This window comes from Bactrocera tryoni, unplaced genomic scaffold (assembly GCF_016617805.1).
Source record: "Bactrocera tryoni isolate S06 unplaced genomic scaffold, CSIRO_BtryS06_freeze2 scaffold_25, whole genome shotgun sequence".
Lineage (NCBI taxonomy): Eukaryota > Metazoa > Arthropoda > Insecta > Diptera > Tephritidae > Bactrocera > Bactrocera tryoni.
Genome location: NW_024395977.1, coordinates 3,265,971 through 3,292,894, shown reverse-complemented (window position 1 = coordinate 3,292,894; position 26,924 = coordinate 3,265,971). Strand labels below are relative to the sequence as shown.

Genomic DNA, 26,924 nt, shown 5'->3' with positions numbered 1-26,924 from the left:
TTCTATATAAGGCAACGAAGAACTTTTCATCCTAAAAAGTTAATATCTATGTCGACGGGTTGGCTACTCTATTGAACTAGTTGTTCGATTTGTTCGTTGTTTAACAATGCTTCGTATTCTTCCTTTGTCGATGTCACGATTTGTTCGTCATGGTGGTCATATGTGGTTTGTTGGTCATATAGATCTTCTCTACCGGTTTCTATATGGAAGTTCCTTTGTTGTTTGAAAGGCACTTGTGGAGGGCAATTTGACGGTCGTTTCCAAGCTTGGTTATTGGGTGTATTTCTATTCATATAGTTAACCGCTTTTGTAAATAGGGAATGGTCTACATCCATTGGCTCTGGACGCGGAAGTCCGAAAGGACGTGGGGGTTGTGGCCTAGCGGGATGTTGATATGTTGGCCGAAAGTATGGAGAATTGCTATAGTTAAAATTTGGTTGTTGCCGTTGCTGAGGCACGTAGTTCGGTTTAGATAAATATGGCTTAGGAATGTAAGCCAATTGTGGGTAGAATTCGTTGGTGGCCTTTTTAGGCGGAAGAGGTGGGCGAAAGTCCTGAGCTTTTCTAACGTGGGAATTATTATTGATCGCGTAATGCGAACGAAATTTCTGGTTTTCTAACTTAAGACATAAGTGAAGAGCTTGAGGGAGGTCTACGGGTTCTCTCATGCCAAGGAGCCTTGGCAAATCGCCATTCAGTCCTCGAATAAAAGTGTCAAGGGCTTTGTCACGATAAGTTCGTGTGAGTAAATGCATGGATTCAGCACCGATTTCCATGCAACCAAGTTTATTAAGAATGAGAGATAGGTGCGAATATACCCTTTGGTAAAATTCCTGAATAGTATGGTTACCTTGAACTAATGACGTCATTTGGTACTCTAAGGTACCTACGTCCCTTTTATCGGCGTAATGGAGAGTAAGGCATTTTGAAATAGCCTTCCATTCTAAAGGTGTGTTATATGATTCGAGGGCAATGTCTGCGTTGCCCACGATTTTGTTTCTTACTACGTTAAGGATACCGTAGTATTTTGGCGATCCTCTTTGAGGTTCGTATATTTCCAAAATTTTGTCCACGCTTTTCTTCCATGAACTGAATTCTCCTGGATTCCCAGAGAATTCACGAAAAGATCTTACCACATCAGGGATTTTGTCTAAGTCGTTGATGTTGTTTGTCAGTGTAGGGTTTATAGTCACGTCAGTTTAGTTTGCAAAGTTTGCATTTAGATTAAGCGCAGCTTGGACTATGTTTCGTCCTTCTTGTCTTAAAATGTTTGTGACCACACCACTTATAATACTGGTTAATTGTTCCAGATTCATTTCGCCAGAATTTGGAACAGGATGGGATGTTTGGGTATTGCCTGCGGTGGGTGCGTTTAGCACAGCAGGTCGTATGGGTCGTATCGGATTGTTTGGCATAATTTTATTGGATATTTTGAGGATATTATTGTTTTTAGTTATATGTCCTTATCCTCTGGAGGGTCCCTTTGATGGTGAATCGCAGAGTTGGACTGTAGTTATTAAGAACCGGAAGGTCCCCCGTTAGGTGGTGAATCTCGGCTCTTTCGTTCTTATAATTTATTGGCTGTACAAGCCGTTCTTATTTTGTTTATAGTTTATAATTCTCTGGTTTTTAATTATCTCTTTTCACTTTTTTCCAAATGTTTTATAAATTTCCTAATTTTTTAATTAATTAATTTAATATTTCTTAATCTATATGCTTACTTATATCTAGCCTCCTGGCGCAAGGGGTGTCGTCCCGTTTGCTGTCCTACTAGGGTCCCTCGTTGCGCACGTGGTGGAGGATGCGCTTCCTTCCTATCGGATCCTAATGCTTTTAGTCCGGTGTAAGGGGACAGCTTCCCATCAGGATATCTTTGGTCCTTCGACGTTATTATTCTTTATCTTTTGGGGCTCCGGTAGCCGCTTTTGTGTATTACTGGGTATTGTAATTTTTACTCACTCGCGTAGCCTTACTTTTTAATTTTCAGGCTTTCACTACCTTCGCGCGCGGTCCCTGCTCGGGCGCCAATTAAACCATTAGTTTGTGGTTTTGATTTTTAAAAAAGGATAGCGGACTCGCATCCGCGTCTTTATTATAAAAATGTTGTCTTAAGACTGAATACAATTTTTACCTTAAGTCTAAATTAAACCTTCGCTTGTACCGGGTCACGTTCCCTATAATCAGCAGTTAATCGGATGCGCGTGTGAAGCCGCTAATATTGCTCATGCGACTTCAGCTATTGCTGGGTTTCGAGTTTCGTACTGAGTTTCTGACCGATGGTGGGAATTGTCTGAAGTGCTGTGTTAACTTGTATATAGAAAATATACATGTGTGTGTATGTAAATAAATTATATGCAGAGTCGTTTGCGCATTGTAAATATGCGAACCTGTAAGCGTACATACTTACATACCTTAACCCTTTCGGGGCTTCTTTTTTGTTTTTGGTTTTAAAAATCTATTTTTTAGTTTTTTTTTATATTCTTAAGCCCACTTTATGAATAATCAAAACTAATTTTTTAACATTTTGTTTGCAAAAGTGGTTTTTGGGCACTATGCCATATGGCATAGAATCTAAGTATTTAAAGGAAAAAGTAAAATATATAAGTTCTTAATTCAGTTTTAAAATTGTTGTTTTTATTGGATTAAAATTATTTTTTTAAACTTAAACCTAAGCAAACGGAAAAATTTTTAAAAATAAGAGTTCATTGTAACTTAAACTATAAAAAATAGGAATTCATGGTCAATTTCTGGTTCAAGAGTATGTCTGCATCTGTATAGTTCTCTGAAAAAAAATAAATAATATAAAACAAATTCAAATTTAGAAATAAATGTTGAATACCATCGAAAGGAATCGAACCTGAAGGTGCCCTTTCATATGAAGGTCTTGATTTCGAAGTTGATGGAGTGCTAGAAAGGTCTAAGTCCTCCGATTGCTTGGGTCTTCCTCTTTTTCGTGCGACACTGTGAACTGTCGCCAATGCCAGCAATCCATCATCTACATCATTCCGGAACGCTAATAAGTCCATTTGATATTTTTTTCTTATGTTATTACTTTCGTACTCATTGCGATATTCTAACCAAGAGTTGCATACTGCTAAGTCGAGAAAATGGTCGAAAACTCTAAGGGTCCACTTTTTTGTCCGAATAGAAATTCGATACGAAGATAGCAAAAGTCCATCTTGTCGACTCCTCCCATATATTTATTATACACAGCTATAACGTTAGGCTGTGATACAACGATCTTTTTCTTTTGCTCAGAACAAAATCTGGTGACCTCTTTTGTGTCTTTATCACCATAAATGGACGAAGCCAATTAAACACAGCCCCCATCTAGCCATTTCAAAACGATAATGTTTTGATTCCTTTCAATGCAATAGTCATAGCTACCTCTTCCTAACTTTTTTAAATTCTTTTCTGGTTTTAGGGGAGCTTTTCCAATTCTGTTTCCTCGTATGGTGCCTGTTGCCCATATTCTCTTTTCTCGCAAATATATTAATAAGTTTATAGTGGTAAAATAGTTATCAAAAAATATCTTGTGGTTTTTATTTTACGGAATAGTTTTACATAAATGAATAACAATATCCGAACAAAAACCTAACTTTGAGTCTCCAACAATTGTGTTTTTTCCCTGGTATATTTCCAGATCATAAACAATTCCATTTGAGCTAAATAGGCAAAATATTTTTATTCCCCATTTAATAGGCTTTTTAGGCACATACTGCTTCAATCCAGTTTTCGATTTGCATGGAATCATCATTTCATCACAGCAGCAGTTTTCATCTTTTGGAATATCATACGATTTTTTCAGGAATGTATTTACATATAAGTGGACGAACTTTAAAAATTTGTTGGTTGAGTTCCCCTCTATGCAAAACTTTATACAAATACGTATTATATGAAACCGTTTTCTTGTCTTGTTTTTACGAAAGGCTGGTATTTCAGTAGCACCAGCCCAGTACATTTATAATCGAGGATATCCGATTGTTCCAATAATGATTTCCAATCCCATTAATGTCCGAATCTTTTCTTTTTCAACACTAACAGTGGTTTCACTCTTCATAAGTGAGGCTTGATTTGTTGCCTGAACAATAGTGTCAATAAAATCATATGGAAAGTACTTTAGAAAATATGAAACAGGAGTTTTTACATCTTGCTTTGGATAACTTTCTGAAAAGCCTGAGATTGGAGTATTCCAATCTGTCTTTGCCCATCTATATGAAGTAATATTTTTGAATGGTGGATCCGAGGCATCTTCCAAATCCATCAAATCATCTCCCACATCCAAATTTTTCTCAAATTGATCAGTATTCCCATCCGGATTAGTTAACTCTTCGATCAAGAAGGCATTGTTATTTCTATCATTTAAAGTTTGCAATAGTGACTCCAAAAAACTATTTTCTTCTTCTTTCTCATCATCAAAATCAAATATATCTGAGTTATCAAAACTAATTAAAATATTTTCAATTTCTTCGGTGTTTAGTTTATTAGGCATTGCCAACACGTCTAGTCAATATGAACTTATACAACAAAGTGAAAAATTTCCTTTGGGAAAAATTTATGCCATATGGCATGGTAGAAATAAAAAAAATCGGGTAGCTCTATTGAACTATATTTCGGATCTAATTTTTTGCTAAATTACTAAGGCAATGTTTATCTACTAAATGAATTACAAAAATCTAACAAATTAACAATTTTATTTAACAAAATACTATATAAAACAATAACATGTTTTTTTTATGCAAATTGTGAATCTAACGAGGAACGCTTGCTCTCTGAAACATAACAATGTGTAGGGTCCATCAATAAATTTTTTTTTTTAATTTATTTATGAATAACACTTCAAAGAAAAATAGAAAATTAATAAAAAAGTGTACCCACACGCATTATGACCTAAAATGGGCTTCAAAAAGTGGCTATGACATATGGCATAGAATCACCGAAAGGGTTAACATCGGAAATAGCATAATTTTTCTCATTTAAAACTGAAAATCCTCAATTCTGCTATTTTCGTGTCCCCTGATGTTAAATGTGGTGAAACACGCTCATCCAAAACAGTAAATATCCCAAAATTGAAATATCTCTAAATTCTCGTCAACGTGAACCTTCCCTATAAATATACGTTCTCTGCTATCAACATACGATTGGCTTTTCCTTTTACTCTCAAACCTTACCATTTCTTAAATTTTTTTCGGACCTTTTCGTTCGTTCGGTATTTTCTTCAATTTGGTTTTTCTTTTATGTTTTTAGTAAGCATAAGTAAACTAAATTATGTATATTACCTAATAAAAATTATAGTTTTTAATTTATTAAGTTTAGTGAGTAAAACACAGATTAGCTTTTCTGTGCTTATACAAAAGCGGCGAATTTTATTGTGTTTAAAGTGATACACCGACTAAACTTTATGTTTCAATTAAAAAAAAAATTAAAAATATACTTTTTTCATCGCATGCCAGTCTTTTACATTTCGAGCTCATTTTGTAAAGCTCCTGCAAGCTTTCAATTGATTTATCTATAGCTGAATGTGTTTCGTTTTTAATTATATCCTGAACAGGGTATATTAAGTTTGCCACGAAGTTTGTAACACCCAGAACTAGTCCCTCAGTTTTAAAGATATCGTTTTGAAATTTTGCAAACGTCATTTTCTCTTTAAGAAGCTGCTCATTTGTCGGAACTGCCGATATCGGACCACTATAACATATAGCTGCCATACAAACTGAACGATCGGATTCAAGTTCTTGTATGGAAAACTTTCACATTTGACAATGTATCTTTACAAAAGTTGACACAGGTTATTTTCTAAGATAATAATGTAATATATAGGAAGAAATTGTTCAAATCGGCTTACTTAAGCATCTAGCTACCATACAAACCGAACGATCAGAATCAGAGAGAGAATCGGATTACTCTAGCATATAGCTTTATACAAACTGAATGATCGAAATAAAATGGTTGCATGGAAAACTTTCTCATTTGATGATATACATATGTATGTATGTATCTTCACGAAATTTGATATGAGTTATTGTTCATAGAAATAATGTACCCTCCGAAGAAATTGTTCACATCGGATTACTATAGCATATAGCTTCCTTACAAACTGAACGATCGGAGTCAAATGCGTGCATTGGAAACTTTTTTAGTTGACGAGATATGTTCTGCAAATTCGTCGTGGTTTATTCTCTAAGGCAGTGTTTCACAAAGTGGGCGATAACGCCACCTTGTGGGCGCTGCAGGTATCAAGGAGGGCGGTAAGAGACCCAGAAAGAAAATGGGGCGTTGTGTAGAGGCCTGGGGGTTATTTGTAATTTTTTTTAGCTAGGAGCCTCTTAGACAACGACTACATGAGCTCTCGACTCTCAACAACAACTTGTGAACATCAACTAATATGAATTAAAAGATTGCTCAAACTCGTCCTATTTTATTGAATTGAATTATTGAAGATGACGACGGACTTCGAGCTTCGTACAATATCTCTTTGTTAATTGCTCAAAAAGGAAAACCACATAACATCGGAGAAGAGTTAATATTGCCAGCAATAAATGAAGTAATAACTACCGTGCTTCATAAACCGGCCGCAGATATTATCCGAAAAATTCCTTTGAGTAATAATTCTGTGCAAAGACGAATTGATGAAATGGCTGAAAACATTGAAGAAACATTGTGCGATCACCTGAGGTCAAGTCAATTTTCAATTCAGCTGGATGAGTCCACTTTACCAACTAATGAAGCATTGTTGTTGTCTTACGTGAGTTTTATTAAAGATGAGAAAATATGTGAAGAACTTTTATTTGAAAGAAATTTAGAGACCGATATAAAAGGCGAAACCATATTCAATATATTGGAAACGTTTTGCGATGAGAAAGAAATTCCTTTGCGCTCCGGCTATGACAGGGTGCCATAACGGCTTCATAGCGTACTTAAAAAATAAAATTCCAGATGTCCTTGGTGTACATTGCGTTATTAATAGACAACATTTAGTTGCTAGAAACTTAAGTGAAAAACTATTTCAATCACTGCAATATGTCATCAAAGCAGTCAATAAAATCCGCAACAGCTCTATGAATGATAGATTATTTCATCAGCTTTGTGTTACTAATGACGAGGATTTCAATCGTTTATTGTTTCATACTGAAATTCGTTGGCTATCAAGAGGCAATTGTCTGACTCGATTCTACAACCTGTTTGACTCTATTATAGAGTTCTTGGAAACTAAAGATACAGAATTGCAAGACACGCTCATAACATTAAAGAATGATATAGCTTACATGACAGACCTGTATAAATTGTTCAACGACATGAATCTCCAACTGCAAGGCGATAAACTAAATTTAATTAAAACAAAAAACCTCGTTGCTGCTTTCGCAGCCAAACTTCTTCTACACAAAAAGAATCTGGGCAGACGTGAGTTTCACAACTTTCCGAATTTATCAGTATCATGCAGTAACGACGAATTGTTTGCTTACTGCCAACATTTGGAAAATCTCCACATTGACTTCACCGAATGATACCAGGATATTTTGAACTTGGAAATATCAGACTGGGTGTTGGATCCGTTTTCAAATGTCAACACAGCAATGTCACCTCAGCTGGAAGAAGAACTTATAGAATTTACAACAAACGAGGAAATAAATCGACATATTTTGTGAACGCGGATTTAGTGCTGTGATAACACTGCTTACTAAAAATAGAAGTCGTTTGCTTGTTACCGAACGTGGCGACTTGCGACTGTTCTTGAGTAAATTGGAACCTGATATTAACAAACTTATTAAACAGCATCAGATTCATCCTTCACATTAGTTTTTATATATGGATCGATTATTTTAGTTTTATTTTTAATAAAATATTCTCTGTTTTAATACTATAAAGTTGTGTTTCAATAATCATTCTTATTGGCAGGGGGCTCCACCCTTAGTTAACTTGAGACCTAGGCGCCGTTGTATGTTATGGGGAATGTTGGGCACGGGGGGAATCCCGGGCCAGCGCGATATTTTTTTCCCTAGTATAGGTTGACAGCTGCAACCAACTGTCATCGGCTCGTCTCATACTAAGCTCAGTTCCTATATAGCACTCGAGCTGTGAACACGTGTTATAACCTCTCTGCGACAACAAAAAAAATTCGACGCTCCGAAAGTTTTTTTTCAACTCTGTGTACAGTTGATTTTTTTCACATTTTCCAATAAATTCATCCAGGTAAATATGTTTATAATATTAGTTGAGCCTTTAGCCTTCGACACACAAAAGAAATTTTGCACGAATTTACATTGTGTTCATTATCCACCGTCATTTTTTACATTTGACATGCTAACTTCATATATTTGACGTGTATAAGTGATTTTTCGTGCAGAATTTCAACAACACAATAGTTTTTCAACATTTCCTGATAGCTTCGTGCTCCGAAAAATTTTTTTTAGTCATTATGCCGCGGTACTATCCCAAACAAGAGAAAATTGTTGATTTCGACAACATTTTGGAGGCGATCAAGTCGGTGAAAATACATCACAACAGCGTTCGACAATCTGCGACGGCACACAAAATTCCGAGGACCAACCTGATGCGTTATATTACAGCATTTGATGGTGCGAGCATCGACGTTACTACTGCCAATGCCGATGTAATGAAGAATTTGCTGGCTGAAAGCACGATGATGGGCACAAAAACAGTGAGTTCTGCTGGTTTCTTTCTTTTTCTTTCATCGAATAATAAATAATTTTTTTTTTATTTCAGATCTTCAACATCGAACAAGAGAAGGCGCTGATAAGCTACATTCTCCAGGCCAGCGACATCAACTGGAATTTAGTTTGATGGAGCTTCGTAAGCTCGCGTATGAATTTGCTCGGAAAGTTGGCGCGTCGTATCCGGATCCATGGAACGACAATCAACAGGCGAGTAAGGATTGGCAGTTGGCGTTCATGAAACGCCACTAAAATTTGTCACTGCGAACACCAGAGCAAGTAAGCCAGAGCCGTGCGAAGCGATTCAAGAAAGAGAATGTCGATGCATTCTTTGCCAACCTTTCATCCGTTCTCGGTAAGACGCCGTTTGAACCTCACCGAATATGGAACATGGATGAAACCGGGTGCCCGACCGTGCCAACCAGACTTGTCAAAACCATCGCGCGCAAAGGACAAAAGCAGGTCGGCTCATCAACATCTGCCGAAAAAGGCACCAATGTGTCTTTGGCTTTGGTCGTCAGCGCTAGTGGCCAGTCTATACCGCCATTCTTCCTCTTTCCCCGAGTCAACATGAAAGAGATTTTTATGACTCATGCGAGTCATGGTGCTGTTGGTGTTGCGAACGGTTCTGGTTACATGAACTCTGACGTATTCCCTCAATTCATGCGTCATTTCATCAAGCACACCGGTGCTAATGCCGATTCGCCAACCATGTTGCTGCTGGGCAACCACGGTTCGCATTTATCGATAGAGGCGATAGATTTGGCGTTGGATCATGGCATCACGTTGCTGTCTTTTCCGCCGAAATGCACGCACTAAATGCAGCCGCTAGATGTTGCGGTATTTGTACCATTTAAAGGCATGATGACCGTGAAGCATGATGAATGGAAAAAGTCCAACATTGGTGTCACTTTCGATCTGCATCATGTGCCGCTCCTTGTCGATCAGTGCCTCGATGTTATGTTAACGCCGAAAACCATCAAATCCGGCTTCCGAACAACTGGCATCTACCCGTTCAACCCGCAAATTTTCACTGAAGTTGACTTTGTTGCTTCGGAACTGAGCGGCGAAAATTTGTTCGGTGACGAAGAGAAAGACGCCGACAATCAACGTCGAGTTCTTGCCTCTGGTGATGCCATTGTGACTGCTGCGAATGAGGAGGTGTCAACGTCGGAGGCATCGACAAGTGCCCCAGCTTCAACAAATGGTGCTGCATCATCGTCGTTGTCTCTTGTTTCGGCTCCACAGCTCCGTGATGCATTGAAATCGGTTGGCCCGTTGAAATTGGGCTCACCTGTGCCGAAATCAAAACGTGGCCACAAGACAATGGAGTCAACGAGGCCGAAAAAAAGCGGCAAAAATTGACGAAGGCAGCCGATGAACCAGCAGCCAAGAAGCAAAAAGGCCGTGGCAAATCGAAGACGCCACGGAAGAGAAGCCCGTCTCCGACCGAAACCGACATCGAAGAGGACTTCGATTTTTGCTCGATTTGCAAGAAAAAGATGCCGAAGCACGAGAATCGTCAAAACACGGCCCATTGCATCGTTTGTGATCGAGGGATTCACTTGAAATGTGCCGGACCGAACCCGAACACTTACACCTGCATCCACTGCGAGTCGGAATAATTTTTTTCGCCAATTCCTATTTTTCTTATTATTTATGAATCTCTCTTTCATTTCCATTGATAAATAAACGTTTTTCATCGGTAACAGTCATGTTTTAATCGATTTACAGACATTCCCCACCTTTTTTCAAAATCGCAAAATCAGGTTTTTTGCGCCAATGACTATAACTTTTAAATTTTTGTAGAATTTTATCAAACCAATGTTATCAAAAGGAAGGTTACGACTCGCACTACAAATCCATGCTTTGGAATTTTCACAAAAAATAACTTTTATGTGACTTTTTAACCGAAATCAAAACACATTCAACATTTCCCCACCTTCCCGTTTCGATTAGAATTCTCCGTTAATATACATATATAGACCACAATAATTAACTTGAAGTTATAGTGGTTTTTAAGTAGGTGAAAAAATGGGGGCACTAAAAAAATATTTATTCTCAAAGTGGGCGGTAGACAAAATAAGTTTGGGAACCACTGCTCTAAGGCAACGCTACAATAGTTTAAAAAATTTTACAGGTCGTATAACAAAACCTGCCATACAAACTAAAAAATCAAAATTAAGTTCTTATGTGACAAGAAATGTTCATGAAATTTAGCATGGATTATTGTCCAAGATATCGGACTGTCATACAAACTGACCAATCAAAATCAACTTCATACGTGGGCAACTTTGGCTAAATATCTTCACAAAATTTTACATGAATTATTTTTTTCATAAGTAGAGAACCAATTTTCTGCGCAATGTAATATAGTTTGTAGATGTAACGGAACTAATTAATATTCTACATAATTTTTGTTATATTGTTATCAGAATTAACCACTATACAAATAATATATTCTAAACAAATCGGTTATAATATCAATTACTTTCCAATTTGCGCTTTCAATAAAAGTAGTAAGGTATGACATGTAACTAACTGGGAAAACAAGTTTAAAATTATGTTAAGAACACATAATATAAGAATAAGGAGAAACAATTTTTTTTTTTTTTTAATTTGCCATAAAATAATTAAATCCCTAATTTTTCTAGACACATATTTTATTATATATTAATAATAATAACAGAGCACTAATTTTTTAAACATACTTATCCTGTTTTAAAACCCTAATTAACTGAAAGGTAGGTACAAAACAAAACCTAGGTAATAACGTAGGTAGGAACTAATCATAGTTCGATGAGTAAGTAATGCCTCTTTTGTAATTAACGCCTTAATATTTCCGCAAATTTGCTTGACGAATTTTCCCATGGATTAGTGTCTACGCCAATGATACAGTATCCAGGGAAACTTGACAGATCGGACAATTATATCATAAAGCTGCCTATAATTTACCGATCAAAATAAATTTTTGTTTGCAAGGTTTTTTATTTGACAATAATATATGTACATATATGGTACATAAGATAAGTAGCATCATAATGATTAAATTAGTCATATAATAAATAAATCCCTAATTTTTCAAATATGTTATTATATAAGTACATTAGGGTGCTTCAAAAAAATGTTGAAAATTATTATTCTCAGAAACTTTTTTTATTTTTATAGCAAAAATTCCAAATTTCAAATAACTATGTTTAGTCGCCTAATTGAGATAATCAAACTTTGTCGTAGAAAGTTTTAAAGTTTAAAAAGTGAACTTTCTGAATATGTGATGGTTATTTTTGAGAAACGAAAATTAGTTGGTGAAATTTTAGTTTGAATGAAAAACCGAAAATTCCTATGTTAAATGTATGGGAACCTAAAATAAAAATAGCGACCCCTTAGAGTTAAGCTACAGCGCCTATCTTGACGGAAGATTTTTTGTTTGTCAATCACTAACATTTGAGGGGGTAAGAGTTGAAAAAAAAATTATAAAATTTTTTTTTAAGCACCCTAATATATATGTATATTAATAGATACAGATAATTATGAATAATTAACATTGTAAACATAATTATCCTAACCAAATTAACAGATGGGTAGGTAATAAACAAAATCTAGGTAGGAGGTAATTTTGTAAACATAATTGTCCTGTTTTAAAACCCTAATGAACTGATAGGTAGGTACAAAACAAAACCTAGGTAATATTTAAAAAAAGTTGTAAGATTAGGTAAAGTGTAACCAGGTAAAAAACAGCAATGATTTTACATATAGTGCTCTAAAAAATTTTATTAATAGGGTGCAAACACTTCGGATTACTTCAGTTTACGCGTGCAGCTTAAACTTTGAACGACACAAGCAATTTCAAATTTATCGAAAATTTTGTTTTAAATAACCATTATTTTTTTAAAATATATTATTATTTATTTATTATTAATTTTTATTGGTATAAATATTTCAGATTTTTTTTATTTATAAAAATGCCAAGAGTATCTAGGCAGTCGCAGGAACAAAGACGTCGTTATGCTTTGAATCGAAGCCGACAACAATATAGCCAAAATTTAGAAATAAATCGAATGAGGAACGCCGACTTTATCGCACAATTACACAATTACAGTTCTGCACGTTCCAATAAGATATTTAAACCGATGACTGGATTCGGAATACAGAGCTGAGGAGGGGATTAGGCGAACGAATCCAGAATATAGGGCAGCGGAGCAGAAGCGCGACACAATAGGCATTCAATCAGGGGTTTAAGTCCGGAGTATAGAGTTGAGAAGCAGGGACGCAACATCGCGGAACACTCCACCAGACGAACGAATCTAGAATATAGAACAAGAGCGACACAATAGGAAATTCAATCAGGCTATTGAATCCAGAATATAGAGCTGAGGAGCAGGAGCGCGACTCAATAGCACATTTAAACAGGCGTTTGAATCCGGAGTATAGAGCAGAAGAGCAGGGACGCAACACCTCAAAACATTTATATAGACAGGCCAATTGAGAAAATAGAGCAGCGGAGCAGATGCGCGACAAACTAAGATATTCAATCAGGCGATTGAATCCGGAATATGGAGCTGGGGACCAGGAGCGCGATTCAAAAGCACATATGTATAAACTTTTGAGTATAGAGCTGAGAAGCAGGGACGCATCACCGCATATAGAGCTCAGGAGCGCGATAAAATGGAACGTTCTGTACGACGCCAGAATCCAATAACCAGAGAAGAGCGTTGGAAAGAGTACAACTCCATAGGTCGGATCCCGCAAATCGTCAGTTGGATAGCGAAAGGTAAGCCAGGAAATATATCAAACGCTGGTGCATCCTGGATAACGCTAAGTGGCCTGCGGCCCTCACAAGAGGAGTAGGAAAACTTTATTTGGATTTGTTAGAACCCTGGATGGCTTTCTGGCACCTGTGTATGATGAGGTGACAGTCATCAGAAATGGCTGTCGGGCTAATGTCGCAACTACCTCCGTTCCAATAAAATCCTGGCAGACCTCAGAGGTGTACGTCAACCCTCGCCTTGGCCTCGCCACTGAGATAACCTTGAGACCATAAAAGGCGACCACTTTTCTGGGGGACGGATGGCGACTCTGAATGGGGACCCTATTAGCATGGACAAGTCAATAAATACTAACATAACTAACAGATAACCTGCCGTTAATTTGGCGTGGTAGGTGTAAGTTGAGATGACTCCTTCTTTACGCTGGTCGGCTCTGAACGAACGCCTCATAACGGCGTACGTCAACCCTCGCCTTGTCCTCGCTACTGAGATAACCTTGGGACCATAAAAGGCGACTACCCTTCTGGGGAACGGATGGCGACTCTGAGTGGGGACCCTATTAGCATGGACAAGTCAATAAATACTAACATCGACGGAAAGGCGACGAAGGGAGATAAAGGGATGTCGAAACCGGGGGTAGCCGCGTTGGCCACATCCGATGTGGTGGATGAGTGTATCGAAGACTTCAGCTCGGCGTGCAATACTGCACTGGAGAGCTTCTGTCCACTGCAAACACCGAAGGGCAGAGAGAAACCTCTATGGTGTACTATGGAACTCTCGGAAATGAGGGCGTCCTGCAGACGCTTATTTAACAGGGCCCGTAGGAGTGGGTCCTCTGATGATTGAGCATTGTATAAAACAGGACTTTTAATATACAAGTACTAGATTCAGCCGTATTCTCGCAAAAAAACTCAGTGTCCCTGGGTTATCTCAAGGATGTAAATGGGAAGTGGGCTCTGAGCGGTGAAGAAACACTTCAGATGCTCCTTGATGCTTATTTCCCTAGCAACATGTCCTCTGCGGAGGTATCTTTCGGTGCGTTGCATGTTGACTACACAGCCTTTGCCAACCTTCTGGATGAGCGACACTCGACATGAGCGATTAATTCGTTCAAACCGTTCAAGTCCCCGGGACCGGATGGCATCATACCAGCGCAGCTGGAGCAGACTGTCAAGGTGTCATGCAGCTAGTTGGCACCTATCTATGCGAACTGCATCGGATTATGTTACATTCCGGTGGCCTGGAGACGAGTCAGAATTACGTTTATCCCGAAGGCTGGCAAGGCCTCCCACGTTACGGCCAAGGATTTCAGGCCCATCAGCCTCTCCTCCTTTTTGCCTAGAGCTTTGGAGAGACTGATGGACTGGTATTTAAGGAGGCGCATTCCGAGAGACTATCTGTCAGGAGCGCAATACGCTTATCGTTAAGGCAGGTCAGTGGACACTGCCCTGCATACTATCGTGTCGTTGCTCGAGGAAGCCATTGAGGATAAAGACTTCGCTCTTGGGACCTTCTTTGATATTGAGAGAGCTTTCAACAATGTCCTGACGGAGGTAGTCGTAACTGCTCTAGACGGTCTTGGGGTTGAATCGAACCTCAAGCACCTCATTTTTAATCTTCTGTGCGACAGAGTGATCGAAACAGAATGTGGCAGCCCGCGCGCGGCGAAATGGTAGTAGGGGAACCCCTCAAGGAGGGGTTCTTTCTTCCCTTCTATGGATCGTAGCGGACGATGTAGCACTTATGGTCAAAGGAAAGTTTCTTATCACAGAGATATTTAGGGCTCATCCTGGATAAAAACCTTTCATGGAAGCCAAACATCAAGGAGAGAGCCAAAAAGGCATCGATTGCCCTATACTGCTGTAGAGGAGCTATTGGCAAGAGGTGGGGCCTGTCACCGAAAGTAGTCCTCTGGCTCTATGACACCATAGAGCCATAGAGAAGTGACCATTCACTCAGATAGCTGGGCGACGATACTAACCTTGAACTCACTTACAGTGCGTTCAGGGTTGGTCGAAGAGTGTCTGGCGTCGCTGTCGCTGGCAGCGAGAGTATTTATTATAAGACTTGAATGGGTGCCAGGCCACAGCGGAATCGCAGGTAATTGCAAAGCTGATGAGCTAGCAAGCAAAGATTGTAACTTTCATCGACCGACACATTACGACTGATAGGGATGATTTGAACTTGCAGGAAATTATTCAGTACCAAAAACACAGACATGGTCGAGCTTGCCTAAGATACCTGCATGGAAAACAAGTGTGCCGATTCAACATGCCATATCCGCCGATGCCGCGTACAGAAGTTCTTTTCGCCTTGGAGAATGAGGAAGGTATTGAGCAACACAAACTTCTATTTCCAAAAATACAGGAACTATTAACTCTGACGGGTCTCGCAGAAGAAGAAACAGTACGGTTGAACTGCCTTGAAAATTTTTTGGTCAGGGCAAACATATTAGAAGCTGTGAAGGGTTTCAAGCCATCAGAAACACAGGGAATGTTTCATACATTGCAGCTCAAAACATCGATTAAATATATGGTAACAGTCAACATAAGCACGAGTGATGGATTAGTAAATGGTGCTACAGGGGAACTAATGGAAGTGGATACCGAATCGCCTGGACCTGAAAGACTATGGATGAAATTCGCAGAATCAAGAGTTGGAAGCTTTGCCCGTTTAAAGCAACCTCATTTCAATCTACATTTCTTAGAATATTTTTTCTATTTCTAAATAAATAATTTGTATAGTGTAGTCAAATGTGCACAAAACTTGAAAATTTTGAGTGGTAAAGTTTGTGTAGCCACGAGTGTAAATGTCTCGTATGACGCCGGCAGACTGCACAACAACAAAATTGCGAATTGCAACGCTTATTTCTTTTAACTTTGCTACTGCAATGAAGAACCCGGTGAGGTGTTCTCGAACTTTCTCGTCTTCAGACATACGCGACAACACGTTTAAGTAACGTGGCTTTCCTATCGGACTGCTTTGATTGGAATGTCGATTCCAACCTTATCCAAATATCACGTGCACTTCTGCGGTCCGAAATCAGTCCTAGCTGTAATGGCGCTATTGCCAACGTAATATTCGCTGACGCCTTCTGATTAGCATTTTTCCACTCAGAGAGTCTTGTCTCGTCTATGAGACAAAATTTAGTGCCATCAGCGTATTTCCACAAATCAATTTTTATTAAAATTGCCCGCATTTGTAGCTTCCAGGAATCATAATTTTCCGCGTTTAGCGGGTCGATTCTTACTATACTTCATTTGCCTCAAATTGTTTTTTCAATTAATTAAATGTACTTATATTGTTTATCGTCCGGTCGTTCGCGATTATATAAGATTCTGGGCCCATAATCTGATGGTCCGAGAAGGTTTAAGTTTAAATAACGACCGAATTTAGTCAATCTGGATAAAGATGTCTTTACAGTTTATAAAAGAATATAAAAAAAGAGAATATAGAAAAGGAATACGAGATTGCAAGAGGTACATAGTTGTAATTAAAGTACATATTCATTTAATACTATTTACTACGAACTACTTCGCCTCCACAACAAAAGCTATATATGCGTATTGAGCAATGGCAACATTGTTCAAATGAAAACAAAATATAATCGCTGATTTCTACGAGCTCAACTTTTCATAAATTTTGTTCGCTACGGGCGTTAACTAAGGAAAGGAGGAGCGGAATTCGCTGTTTCAGCTATAACAGCTTAGCCTACAAACCAACATAAATATTTATGTTTATGAATGAGGTTGCATACATATCGATACAGATTTTTGCAAGCCGCGTAAACATATTTTCGAAATGTAAAATGTTTGAAATCGATTATTACACATGTATGTATGTATTTGTATACGTAAATTTGTTGACAAATACAGTCAATCCCATTTAGTAACCACATTCAGACGTACAGATTTGTGTGGTTTGTTAAAAATAAAAATATAATATGGTACATAAGTTAGTGTAAATACTTACCTGAACACCTGGTATCTGAAAAAATAATTTCTGTATATTTAAAAAAACAAAACTTGAGATGCAGGAAGATACCGGCGCTACTGGCACTTAAGGGAAGTACTACTTAACCGGGGTTAACTGTACACATAAGTCAGAGAAATATTGAATATTTTTTAAAAACAGTTTTTGACTTGAAAATCGAGAAATGAACTATGTTGTCAATTTTATTCTAATATATTTGAATATTTATATTTGAAGGGTTGTCACTTTTCCCTTCTCATGCAAATATCGGAAATATGTTCAATTTATTATTATATTTTTTAGCTTTTGCTTCGTCGCGAATTATTGTTTTTGCAGAACAATGGATATAGTTTTTACGGGTGACATATTTCCATGTGTACGCATATAAGTATGTATGATGATGTTTGAAACGATTGTGGTTTTTCAGAACAAAATTTGTAGCCATTACGGGCAACATATTTACATGCGTACGCCAATATGTATGTATGTATGTTGTGTATGCATTATTTGTGTGGAAATGTTATACGAACATATGCATGTATGTACATACATATCGAGTTAACTTTTACCAGAAGTAAAAATGAGTAAAAAAAATATGTTTTTGAGGTGCACCGAAATGTGTACTTTTTATTAATACTCTTAAGACTAACTTATTACAAGGTCTAGTTCTCTTCTTCTTAATTGGCGTAGACACCGCTTACGCGATTATAGCCGAGTTAACAACAGCGCGCCAGTCGTTTCTTCTTTTCGCTACGTGGCGCCAATTGGATATTCCAAGCGAAGCCAGGTCCTTCTCCACTTGGTCCTTCCAATGGAGTGGAGGTCTTCCTCTTCCTCTGCTTCCCCCGGCAGGTACTGCGTCGAATACTTTCTGAGCTGGAGTGTTTTCATCCATCCGGACAACATGACCTAGCCAGCGTAGCCGCTGTCTTTTAATTCGCTGAACTATGTCAATGTCGTCGTATATCTCGTACAGCTCATCGTTCCATCGGATGCGATATTCGCCGTGGCCAATGCGCAAAGGACCATAAATCTTTCGCAGAATTTTTCTCTCGAAAACTCGTAACGTCGACTCATCGGTTGCTGTCATCGCCCAAGCCTCTGCACCATATAGCAGGACGGGAATTATAAGCGACTTATAGAGTTTGAGCTTTTGTTCGTCGAGAGAGGACTTTACTTTTCAATTGCCTACTCAGTCCGAAGTAGCACCTGTTGGCAAGAGCAATCCTGCGTTGGATTTCCAGGCTGACATTATTAGTGGTGTTAATGCTGGTTCCTAAATAGACGAAATTATCTACAACTTCAAAGTTATGACTGTAATCAGTGACGTGAGAGCCAAGTCGCGAGTGCGACGATTGTTTGTTTGATGACAGGAGATATTTCGTTTTGCCCTCGTTCACTACCAGACCCATTTTCTGTGCTTCCTTGTCCAGCCTAGAGAAAGCAGAACTAACGGCGCGGGTGTTGAGGCCGATGATATCAATATCGTCGGCATACGCCAGCAGCTGTACACTCTTATAGAAGATGGTACCTTCTCTGTTTAGTTCTGCAGCTCGAACTATTTTTTCCAGGAGCAGGTTGAAGAAGTCGCACCTCTGAAACCTCGTTTGGTATCGAACGGCTCGGAGAGGTCCTTCCCGATCCTGACGGAGCTTTTGGTGCTACTCAACGTCAGTTTACACAGCCGTATTAGTTTTGCGGGGATACCAAATTCAGACATCGCGGCATAAAGGCAGCTCCTTTTCGTGCTGTCGAAAGCAGCTTTGAAATCGACGAAGAGGTGGTGTGTATCGATTCTCCTTTCACGGGTCTTTTCCAAGATTTGGCGCATGGTGAATATCTGGTCGGTTGTTGATTTTCCAAGTCTGAAGCCACACTGATAAGGTCCAATCAGTTTGTTGACGGTGGGCTTTAATCTTTCACACAATACGCTCGATAGAACCTTATATGCGATGTTGAGGAGGCTAATCCCACGGTAGTTGGCGCAGATTGTGGGGTCTCCTTTTTTATGGATTGGGCATAGCACACTTAAATTCAATCGTTGGGCATGCTCGTCCGACCATATTTTACAAAGAAGCTGATGCATGCTCCCTATTAGTTCTTCGCCGCCGTGTTTGAATAGCTCGGCCGGTAGTCCGTCGGCCCTGCCGCTTTGTTGTTCTTGAGGCGGGCAATTGCTATTCGAACTTCTTCATGGTCGGGTAATGGAACGTCTGCTCCATCGTCATCGATTGGGGAATCGGGTTCTCCTTCTCCTGGTGTTGTGCGTTCACTGCCTTTCAGCAGGTTGGAGAAGTGTTCCCTCCATAATTTATGTATGCTCTGCCCATCAGTGACTAGATCACCTTTGGGGGTTCTACAAGAGTATGCTCCGGTCTTGAAACCTTCTGTAAGCCGCCGCATTTTTTCGTAGAATTTTCGAGCATTACCCCTGTCGGCCAGCTTATCAAGCTCTTCGTACTCACGCATTTCGGCCTCTTTCTTCTTCTGTCTGCAAATGCGTCTCGCTTCCCTCTTCAACTCTCGGTATCTATCCCATCCCGCACGTGTAGTGGTCGATCGTAACGTGGCGAGGTAGGCAGCCTGTTTTCTCTCCGCTGCGACACGGCACTCTTCGTCGTACCAGCTGTTCTTTTGCTCTTTCCGAAAACCAATGGTTTCGGTTGCAGCTATACGTAAGGAATTTGAAATGCCGTCCCACAGTTCCCTTATACCGAGTTGTTGACTAGTGCTCTCAGAGAGCAGGAGTGCAAGCCGAGTAGAAAATCGTTCGGCTGTCTGTTGTGATTGCAGCTTCTCGACGTCGAACCTTCCTTGTGTTTGTTGGCGTGCGTTTTGCTGCACAGAGGCGAGTGCGAATCTTAGCTGCAACAAGATAGTGGTCCGAGTCGATGTTAGGACCTCGGAGCGCACGCACATCTAAAACACTGGAGACGTGTCTTCCATCTATCACAACATGATCGATCTGGTTGGTAGTTTTTCGATCCGGAGACAGCCAGGTAGCTTGATGAATCTTCTTATGCTGGAATCTAGTACTACAGATAACCATATTTCGGGCCCCGGCGAAGTCAATCAGCCTCAACCCATTTGGGGATGTTTCGTCGTGGAGGCTGAATTTACCGACCGTAGTGCCAAATATACCTTCTTTGCCCACCCTGGCGTTAAAGTCGCCGAGCACGATTTTGACATCGTGGCGGGGCATCTCTCATAAGTGCGTTCCAAGCACTCATAAAAGGCATCTTTGGTCACATCGTCCTTCTCATCCGTCGGAGCGTGGGCGCAGATCAGCGATATGTTGAAGAACCTCGCTTTGATGCGGATTGTGGCTAGACGTTCATTCACCGGAGTGAATGATAGTACTCGGCGACGGAGTCTCTCTCCCACCACGAATCCAACACCAAACTTGCGCTCCTTTATATGGCCACTGTAGTAAATGTCACAAGGACCTACTCGTCTCTGTCCTTGTCCCGTCCATCGCATTTCTTGGACGGCGGTGATGTCAGCCTTTATTTTTGCGAGGACATCAACCAGCTGGGCAGCGGCACCTTCCCAATTAAGGGTCCGGACATTCCAGGTGCATGCCCTCAAATCGTAGTCCTTATTCCGTTTGCCATGGTCGTCATCAAAAGGGGTCTCTCATCCGAGGCTGTGTTTTCCTTTTCATTGGTATTGTTTTTACGTGGCGGGTCCCAAGCCCAGCGCACAACCCTATGTAGGGAATGTTTCGCCTTCTCACATTCAGCTCACCTTCGAACGGATGTTCTTAGGCTACCCAGAGGATACTTGGTCAAAGACCGGAAGTAGTGAGCTGCTTGAGCCATGTGTAAAAGAATCGTTTCTGGCCACTCCCAAGTGAATGGCGATCAGAGAACTTTCCTCACTTGCGTGAACTTCTACACATGACTCCATCCTCCCTCTAGGTCTAGTTAGTATAAATAAATGTGTACTTTTTATGAATACTCTTGAGACTAACTTATTGCAAGGTCTAGTTAGTATAACCTTGTAATAAGTTAGTCTTAAGAGTATTCATAAAAAGTACACATTTCGGTGCAGCTCAAAAATATGTTTATTTTTTACTAGATGATAGTTTGTTTGGATACAGCTGTATATTATATTATTTGTTTAGGTTGGTTTATACGGATACATATATATTTAAATAGTATTTGCTTAGATATGCACATTTTCTTTGTTCTAAAATAAGGTTCTTGTGGTTTTCAAACTCAACGTTGTTTTGATATTTGTTTGTTTGTTGTTGTGATTGTGCATTTGTATTTTTCCAAGATAAGGTTGTGTTGATGTTTGTTTGTTAAGGATATTTTGATAAGATACTGTTATAAGAAATTCCTTAACTTTCCCCTCTGTTAAAATGAAATGTCCTCATTTCAAACCATCTAGGATTAAAGTCGGCTTATAATAATTGATTATTGTATATATTTGATTAATTTTTTATGTTTATAATTAATACCTTTTTATATTTGGGGTACTCACAACCCGTCGTAAAGGATCGTAAATATTATAATTTTTTACACTTGTTTAAAAAAATTGTTGTTGGATTTCATACAAAAATGAGTTTACACATTTCCAATTCTCATTGCTATGTTTTCGAATCGTTATAACTTATAACTTTATGAGTCTTGTGAAAACCCTAATTACATAGTAAATTTTTTTTGTGTGTTACATTTTCTTTTCATTCAACAACCATTTTCCTTTTTGGCTTGCCTTGTTTTCGGTGCCGTTTTTTTTGGAATTATTGCCTGTGTTTGTGGAAATTTTCACTTTTCGACTGAGGATAATCTTTGTTCAAATTCCTTCTGTTGCTTATTGAGTGCCATCAATGCAGTTACTTGTGCAAAGAGTTGGGCCATCTTTGCTGCTCCTCAATGGATAATTAACTGTCCAATGTTCAGGATTCAACGTTGTCCGCTGTTTCATGGTCTATTGCAAATCTTGGTGAAAGTATTATCCATTATTTCAGGACCTATACTTTTTTACCTTGTTCCACTTTTTAGGAATTGTCGCAGTCCGCTGTTTCAGGGTCTGATGTGAACTTGCTGAATTCGTCGCTGTCCTTTTTTTCAGGATCTGCTTTTGATTCGTTCTGGAAGTATTGTCCGCTGTTACAGCATTTATACTTCAATCCATTTCCAATAATTTCAACACTTTTTCAGGCATTTAGTGCTGGAAGTCCTACTTCCTGTGGAACTTTTGTTTTACTCCTTTCGGAATAAAATCTGTAAATGTACATCTAAGCAAACAAGACACATTTTCTTTGTTCTAAGATGCGGTTGTTGTGGTATTCAAACTCAAGGCTGTTTTGATGTTTTGTTTGTTTGTTATTGTGATAGTGCATTTGTATTGTTCCAAGATAAGGTTGTTTTGATGTTTGTTTGTTAAGGATATTTTGATAAGATACTTTTATAAGAAATACGTTCGCGCAAATGTTATTGCTTTTAAGTGGTTATATAGGTTAAGTCGTTCGTGAGTTATAGCGTCGCAAACATGGAGCAAAATAAAGAGAAAATACGGCGTATTTTACAGTACTATTACGATAAAGGCAAAAATGCATCTCATGCCGCCAATAAAATTTGTGCAGTTTATGGACCCGATACAGTTTCCATTTCCACCGCACAACGATGGTTTCAACGTTTTCGTTCTGGTGTAGAGGTGGTCGAAAATGGGCCATGCTCCGGAAGGCCTGTCGTCGAAAATTGCGATAAAATCGCTGAATTGGTCGAAAGAGACCGGCATAGTAGCAGCCGTAGCATCGGTGAAGAGCTGGGCATGAATCATCAAAAATTCATTTCAATTTTAATAAAATAAAAAAACTTCAATAAAAATACCGCAAGACTTTTTTGACAACCCATTATCTCGATTTGAAGCTGAGAAGGAGAAATTTTGACTGTGGCGCGTGAGCAGAGATGAGCATTCAATAAAAATTATGCTCAGAAATATACTTACATTGCTATTGCTTATTTTTTTATATCCTAACATGCAATCATATTAATTGATATGATTCTCAATTTGCGTATTTTTATGAATACATGCAAAACTGATAACATTCTAATTAAATTATGCTATTTTCAAAAGAATATAGTAGTTAATGTGCAAATAAGGGTTATTTTTTTAGATATTTTCTATTTTTGATAATGTAATATAATTTCATATACAAGTATGAATATGCTTGTATACTTATGTATGTGCTTTATATTATATGTATGTTGTTGAGTCACCGATTGCAAACCAATGCATACTTCAACCATATGTTCTTATATATTTTTTGCCATTTCTACTTCTTCGTATTTGCCTAATATTCAAGGTTAAGCATTAGAAGTCATTCACCTCAATGCAGTTAATAATTATATTTGAATTGTGTTTGCTTGCGTGTGCTCTGTACACTTTGCTAACGCTATGTTTCGCTCACGCAATTACACGTATGTTTGTTTGTGCACATTAGTTAGTCCTATTTAGCATGTACTAAGCTTATTATGTAAGCAGCATATTGCAATGCTGCATTCCCATTTTTTATTAGCTTCACTTGTATGTATGTATGTATGTTTGTTTGTAACTTTTTTAAGTGGTGCTGAAACCTAGAATATTTGAGCGACACTATAGGAAAAAAAGATGCGCCTAAAAGTATGCAACATCTATATAAAACTAGTTTTGGTAATATTTGAATAGCATACTGAGTTGGGCGTCGACCGTTCATAAGATTCAAGGTTGTACCAGAGAACGTATATTTCTAGATATATATAAACAGAGAACGTCTATCATATACCATGTTCGGACCGACATTGAAAACATTTTGAAAACACATTTGTATTATGTGGAATCTAAGTCGTTCGGACCGACATTGTGTGTTTTCGATGAGTTTTCACTGACAACTATCAATAGCGGCATTCTCTTGCTCTTGCAAGATTGCACGGTGACACAAAATGCAAAAATCCTATACCGAAATATGCAATGCCAAGAGAGCACCCATTGCAGAATCTAGTGATATATGGCGGCAAGAAAATAAACGTGGGTTTTGGTTTGACATATTTATGGTCAATGCAAATAATTTTCTGCGTGTGTTTGTTGTTGTGCCGTTGCACCAAGAGGAAAATTCTGCAATTTCTGCACCGCGCAAGGTTTTGCAAGAGCAAGAGAATCCCCCCAATATGAGAATATCAAGCGACAGCTGGTTTTGTATATGGAATGTAAACAAATATCAAGTGACATTTTAGGGCCGGCAAAATATGTCTTCCAAAAACATCGACTAAACTAGAGCAGGCTCCGATTAAAATGAATGGAATGTAAGATTTCAAGTAGTTTTCAGCGAAAACTGTGTTTTCGTTTGACAGATTTTACACGGACGAAAACAAAAGTTTAAAATATAAAAATATTTTTATTAAAGGAAAGTTTAAATTAACAAAGTGGCATTCTAATCACCATCGATTCAGAGAAGACGACTCGTTAAAGGATCTAAACGTAGATTCATCCATCACTAACGCACTTTGCCTAAAATGGAACCAAAATCTTGATTGTTTTATTTTTTCACTTGAAGCAAAACTAGGACTCACTGGTCGTCTTACAAAACGTTCTATCCTCTCTGTTATATCGTCACTTTACGACCCACTCGGTCTTTTGGTTCCTGTTGTTATAACTTCAAAAATCTTGTTACAAGAAATATGGCTACTAAAGTTGGATTGGGATGGATCAGTGCCGCAGAACATTGAATGGGCTTGGAAAAACTTTCTGAATTCCTTATCGGATCTTTCATTAATCAAGGTGCCTAGGCCTGGTTTTCGGCAGATATGGAGTCTCTTCAGATACATGGATTTTGTGACGCATCAACTCGTGCATATGGCTTTCCACTCATTTTATCAACAAATCTGGCACTGCTACTATTCGCTTACTCACTGCTAAGTCCAGAGCTGCACCCATCAAAAAACAACCGTTACCAAAATTAGAACTTTGTGGCGCTCTTCTCCTCGCTCGTTTATTAGCAAAAATCAAACCAACAATTTCCCATAAATCTTTAAATATTTTTCTTTGGACAGACTCACAAATAGTCTTACATTGGCTGAAGATGCATTCTGCAACACTTTCGACCTTTGTTGGCAATCGGAAATCCAAGACTTAACCAAAGGTGCCCATTGGAGACATGTACCAACTCATTGTAACCCGGCGGATATTGCGTCTAGAGGATGTACCGTAAAGGAACTTGCTGATTCAATATGGTACACCGGACCGAGGTTTCTATACGAAAATTCAAATAAATGGCCAAAGGACAGCTGCAATGATATCGACATGGAAGTTGTCGAAAATCTGCATTCAAATCCATCGTTAGCACAAATTACATTTTGGAAATCGTGAATCAGCGAAGTAACTACTCTAGCAGCCTTCGATTAATAGCTTGGATGTTCCGCTTCATCAATATTTGTCGACATAATACAAAACTTAATGAATCATCAACTCTCTCACCACAAGAGTTGCATCACGCCTTACTTTGCATAATTTGGAACACTCAACGTATACATTTTGCTAATGACATTCATCCTTTACAGAAAGGTCTCACGACAAATGGCCCATTGCGTTATTTAAATCCGTTTTAAGAGTATACCGAAGGATTTCAAATACTCAAAGTTGCAGGTCGATTGGAATCAGCCATTCCAGAGGAAAGGAAACACCCAATGCTGTTGCCAAGCAAATGCGAATTCGTTGTGCATTACGCTCGCCACCTACATCGGAAACACTACCATGCAGGACCAAAGGCACTCGTAGCACTAATAAGACTTCAGTTTTGGATAGTCAATGAAAGTGATTTAGCAAGACGTATCATCTGATCGTGAACACATTGTATACGTTACAAGCCAAAACTGATGAATCAGGTAATGGGACAGTTTGCGCGTTGCGGTATTGACTTCTGCGGACCAGTCAACGTATATTTGCGTATTCGAGGTAAAACACCTTATAAATCGTACATAGCGATTTTTGTTTGTCTAGCGACAAAGGCGGTTCACATCGAACTTGTATCAGACCTTACCACGGACGCATTTTTAGTATCATTGAAGCGGATGATTGAAAGGAGGGGGCTACCCTCTGACATCTTTTGTGCCAACGCAACAAATTTTGTGGGCGATTGCAGCAAACTAGCTGAATTAAAGTAATTTTTATTTAAAACCGAAAACAAAGATGCAATTATAAAATACTGAGCTAATGAATATGTAAATTTTAATTTCATCCCTACCAGAGCACCCCATTTCGGCGGTATTTGGGTGGCCGCAGTCAAATCGGCTAAGGGTCATCTCAACGATTATGAAGCATTAACTCCGGGGCATTTTATTATTGGTAGCGCACTAAGGGCACTCCCAGAGCGAAGATTGTCAGCTAAAATAAGCAGCTTAAACAGATGGAATCAAGTCAAAAGTATTAAACATACGTTTTGGAACAGGTGGTTAAACGATTATATCAACGAACTTCAAATACGACCAAAGTGGTTTTCGGAACAGCCAAACATCAACAAAAACTCAAT

General features: G+C 38.8%; 2 protein-coding genes across 2 annotated transcripts in view; one reads left to right on the top strand and one right to left on the bottom strand.

Annotated features, from left to right (window-relative positions):
• LOC120780383 overlaps positions 1–26,924 on the bottom strand; it is a 374,181-nt gene that overhangs the window by 85,973 nt on the left and 261,284 nt on the right. The gene's annotated exons all lie outside the window — the stretch shown is intronic.
• Positions 8,620–10,049, top strand: LOC120780319. Its single transcript, XM_040112612.1, has 2 exons — positions 8,620–8,659; positions 8,725–10,049. Exon 2 carries the CDS (start codon positions 9,492–9,494, stop codon positions 10,035–10,037), a length of 546 nt encoding a protein of 181 aa, XP_039968546.1. The 5' UTR covers positions 8,620–8,659; positions 8,725–9,491; the 3' UTR covers positions 10,038–10,049.

Coding starts and splice junctions, on each gene's coding strand:
- LOC120780319 (XM_040112612.1), top strand. CDS start 9,492: ATGCAGCCGCTAGATGTTGCGGTATTTGTACCATTTAAAGGCATGATG.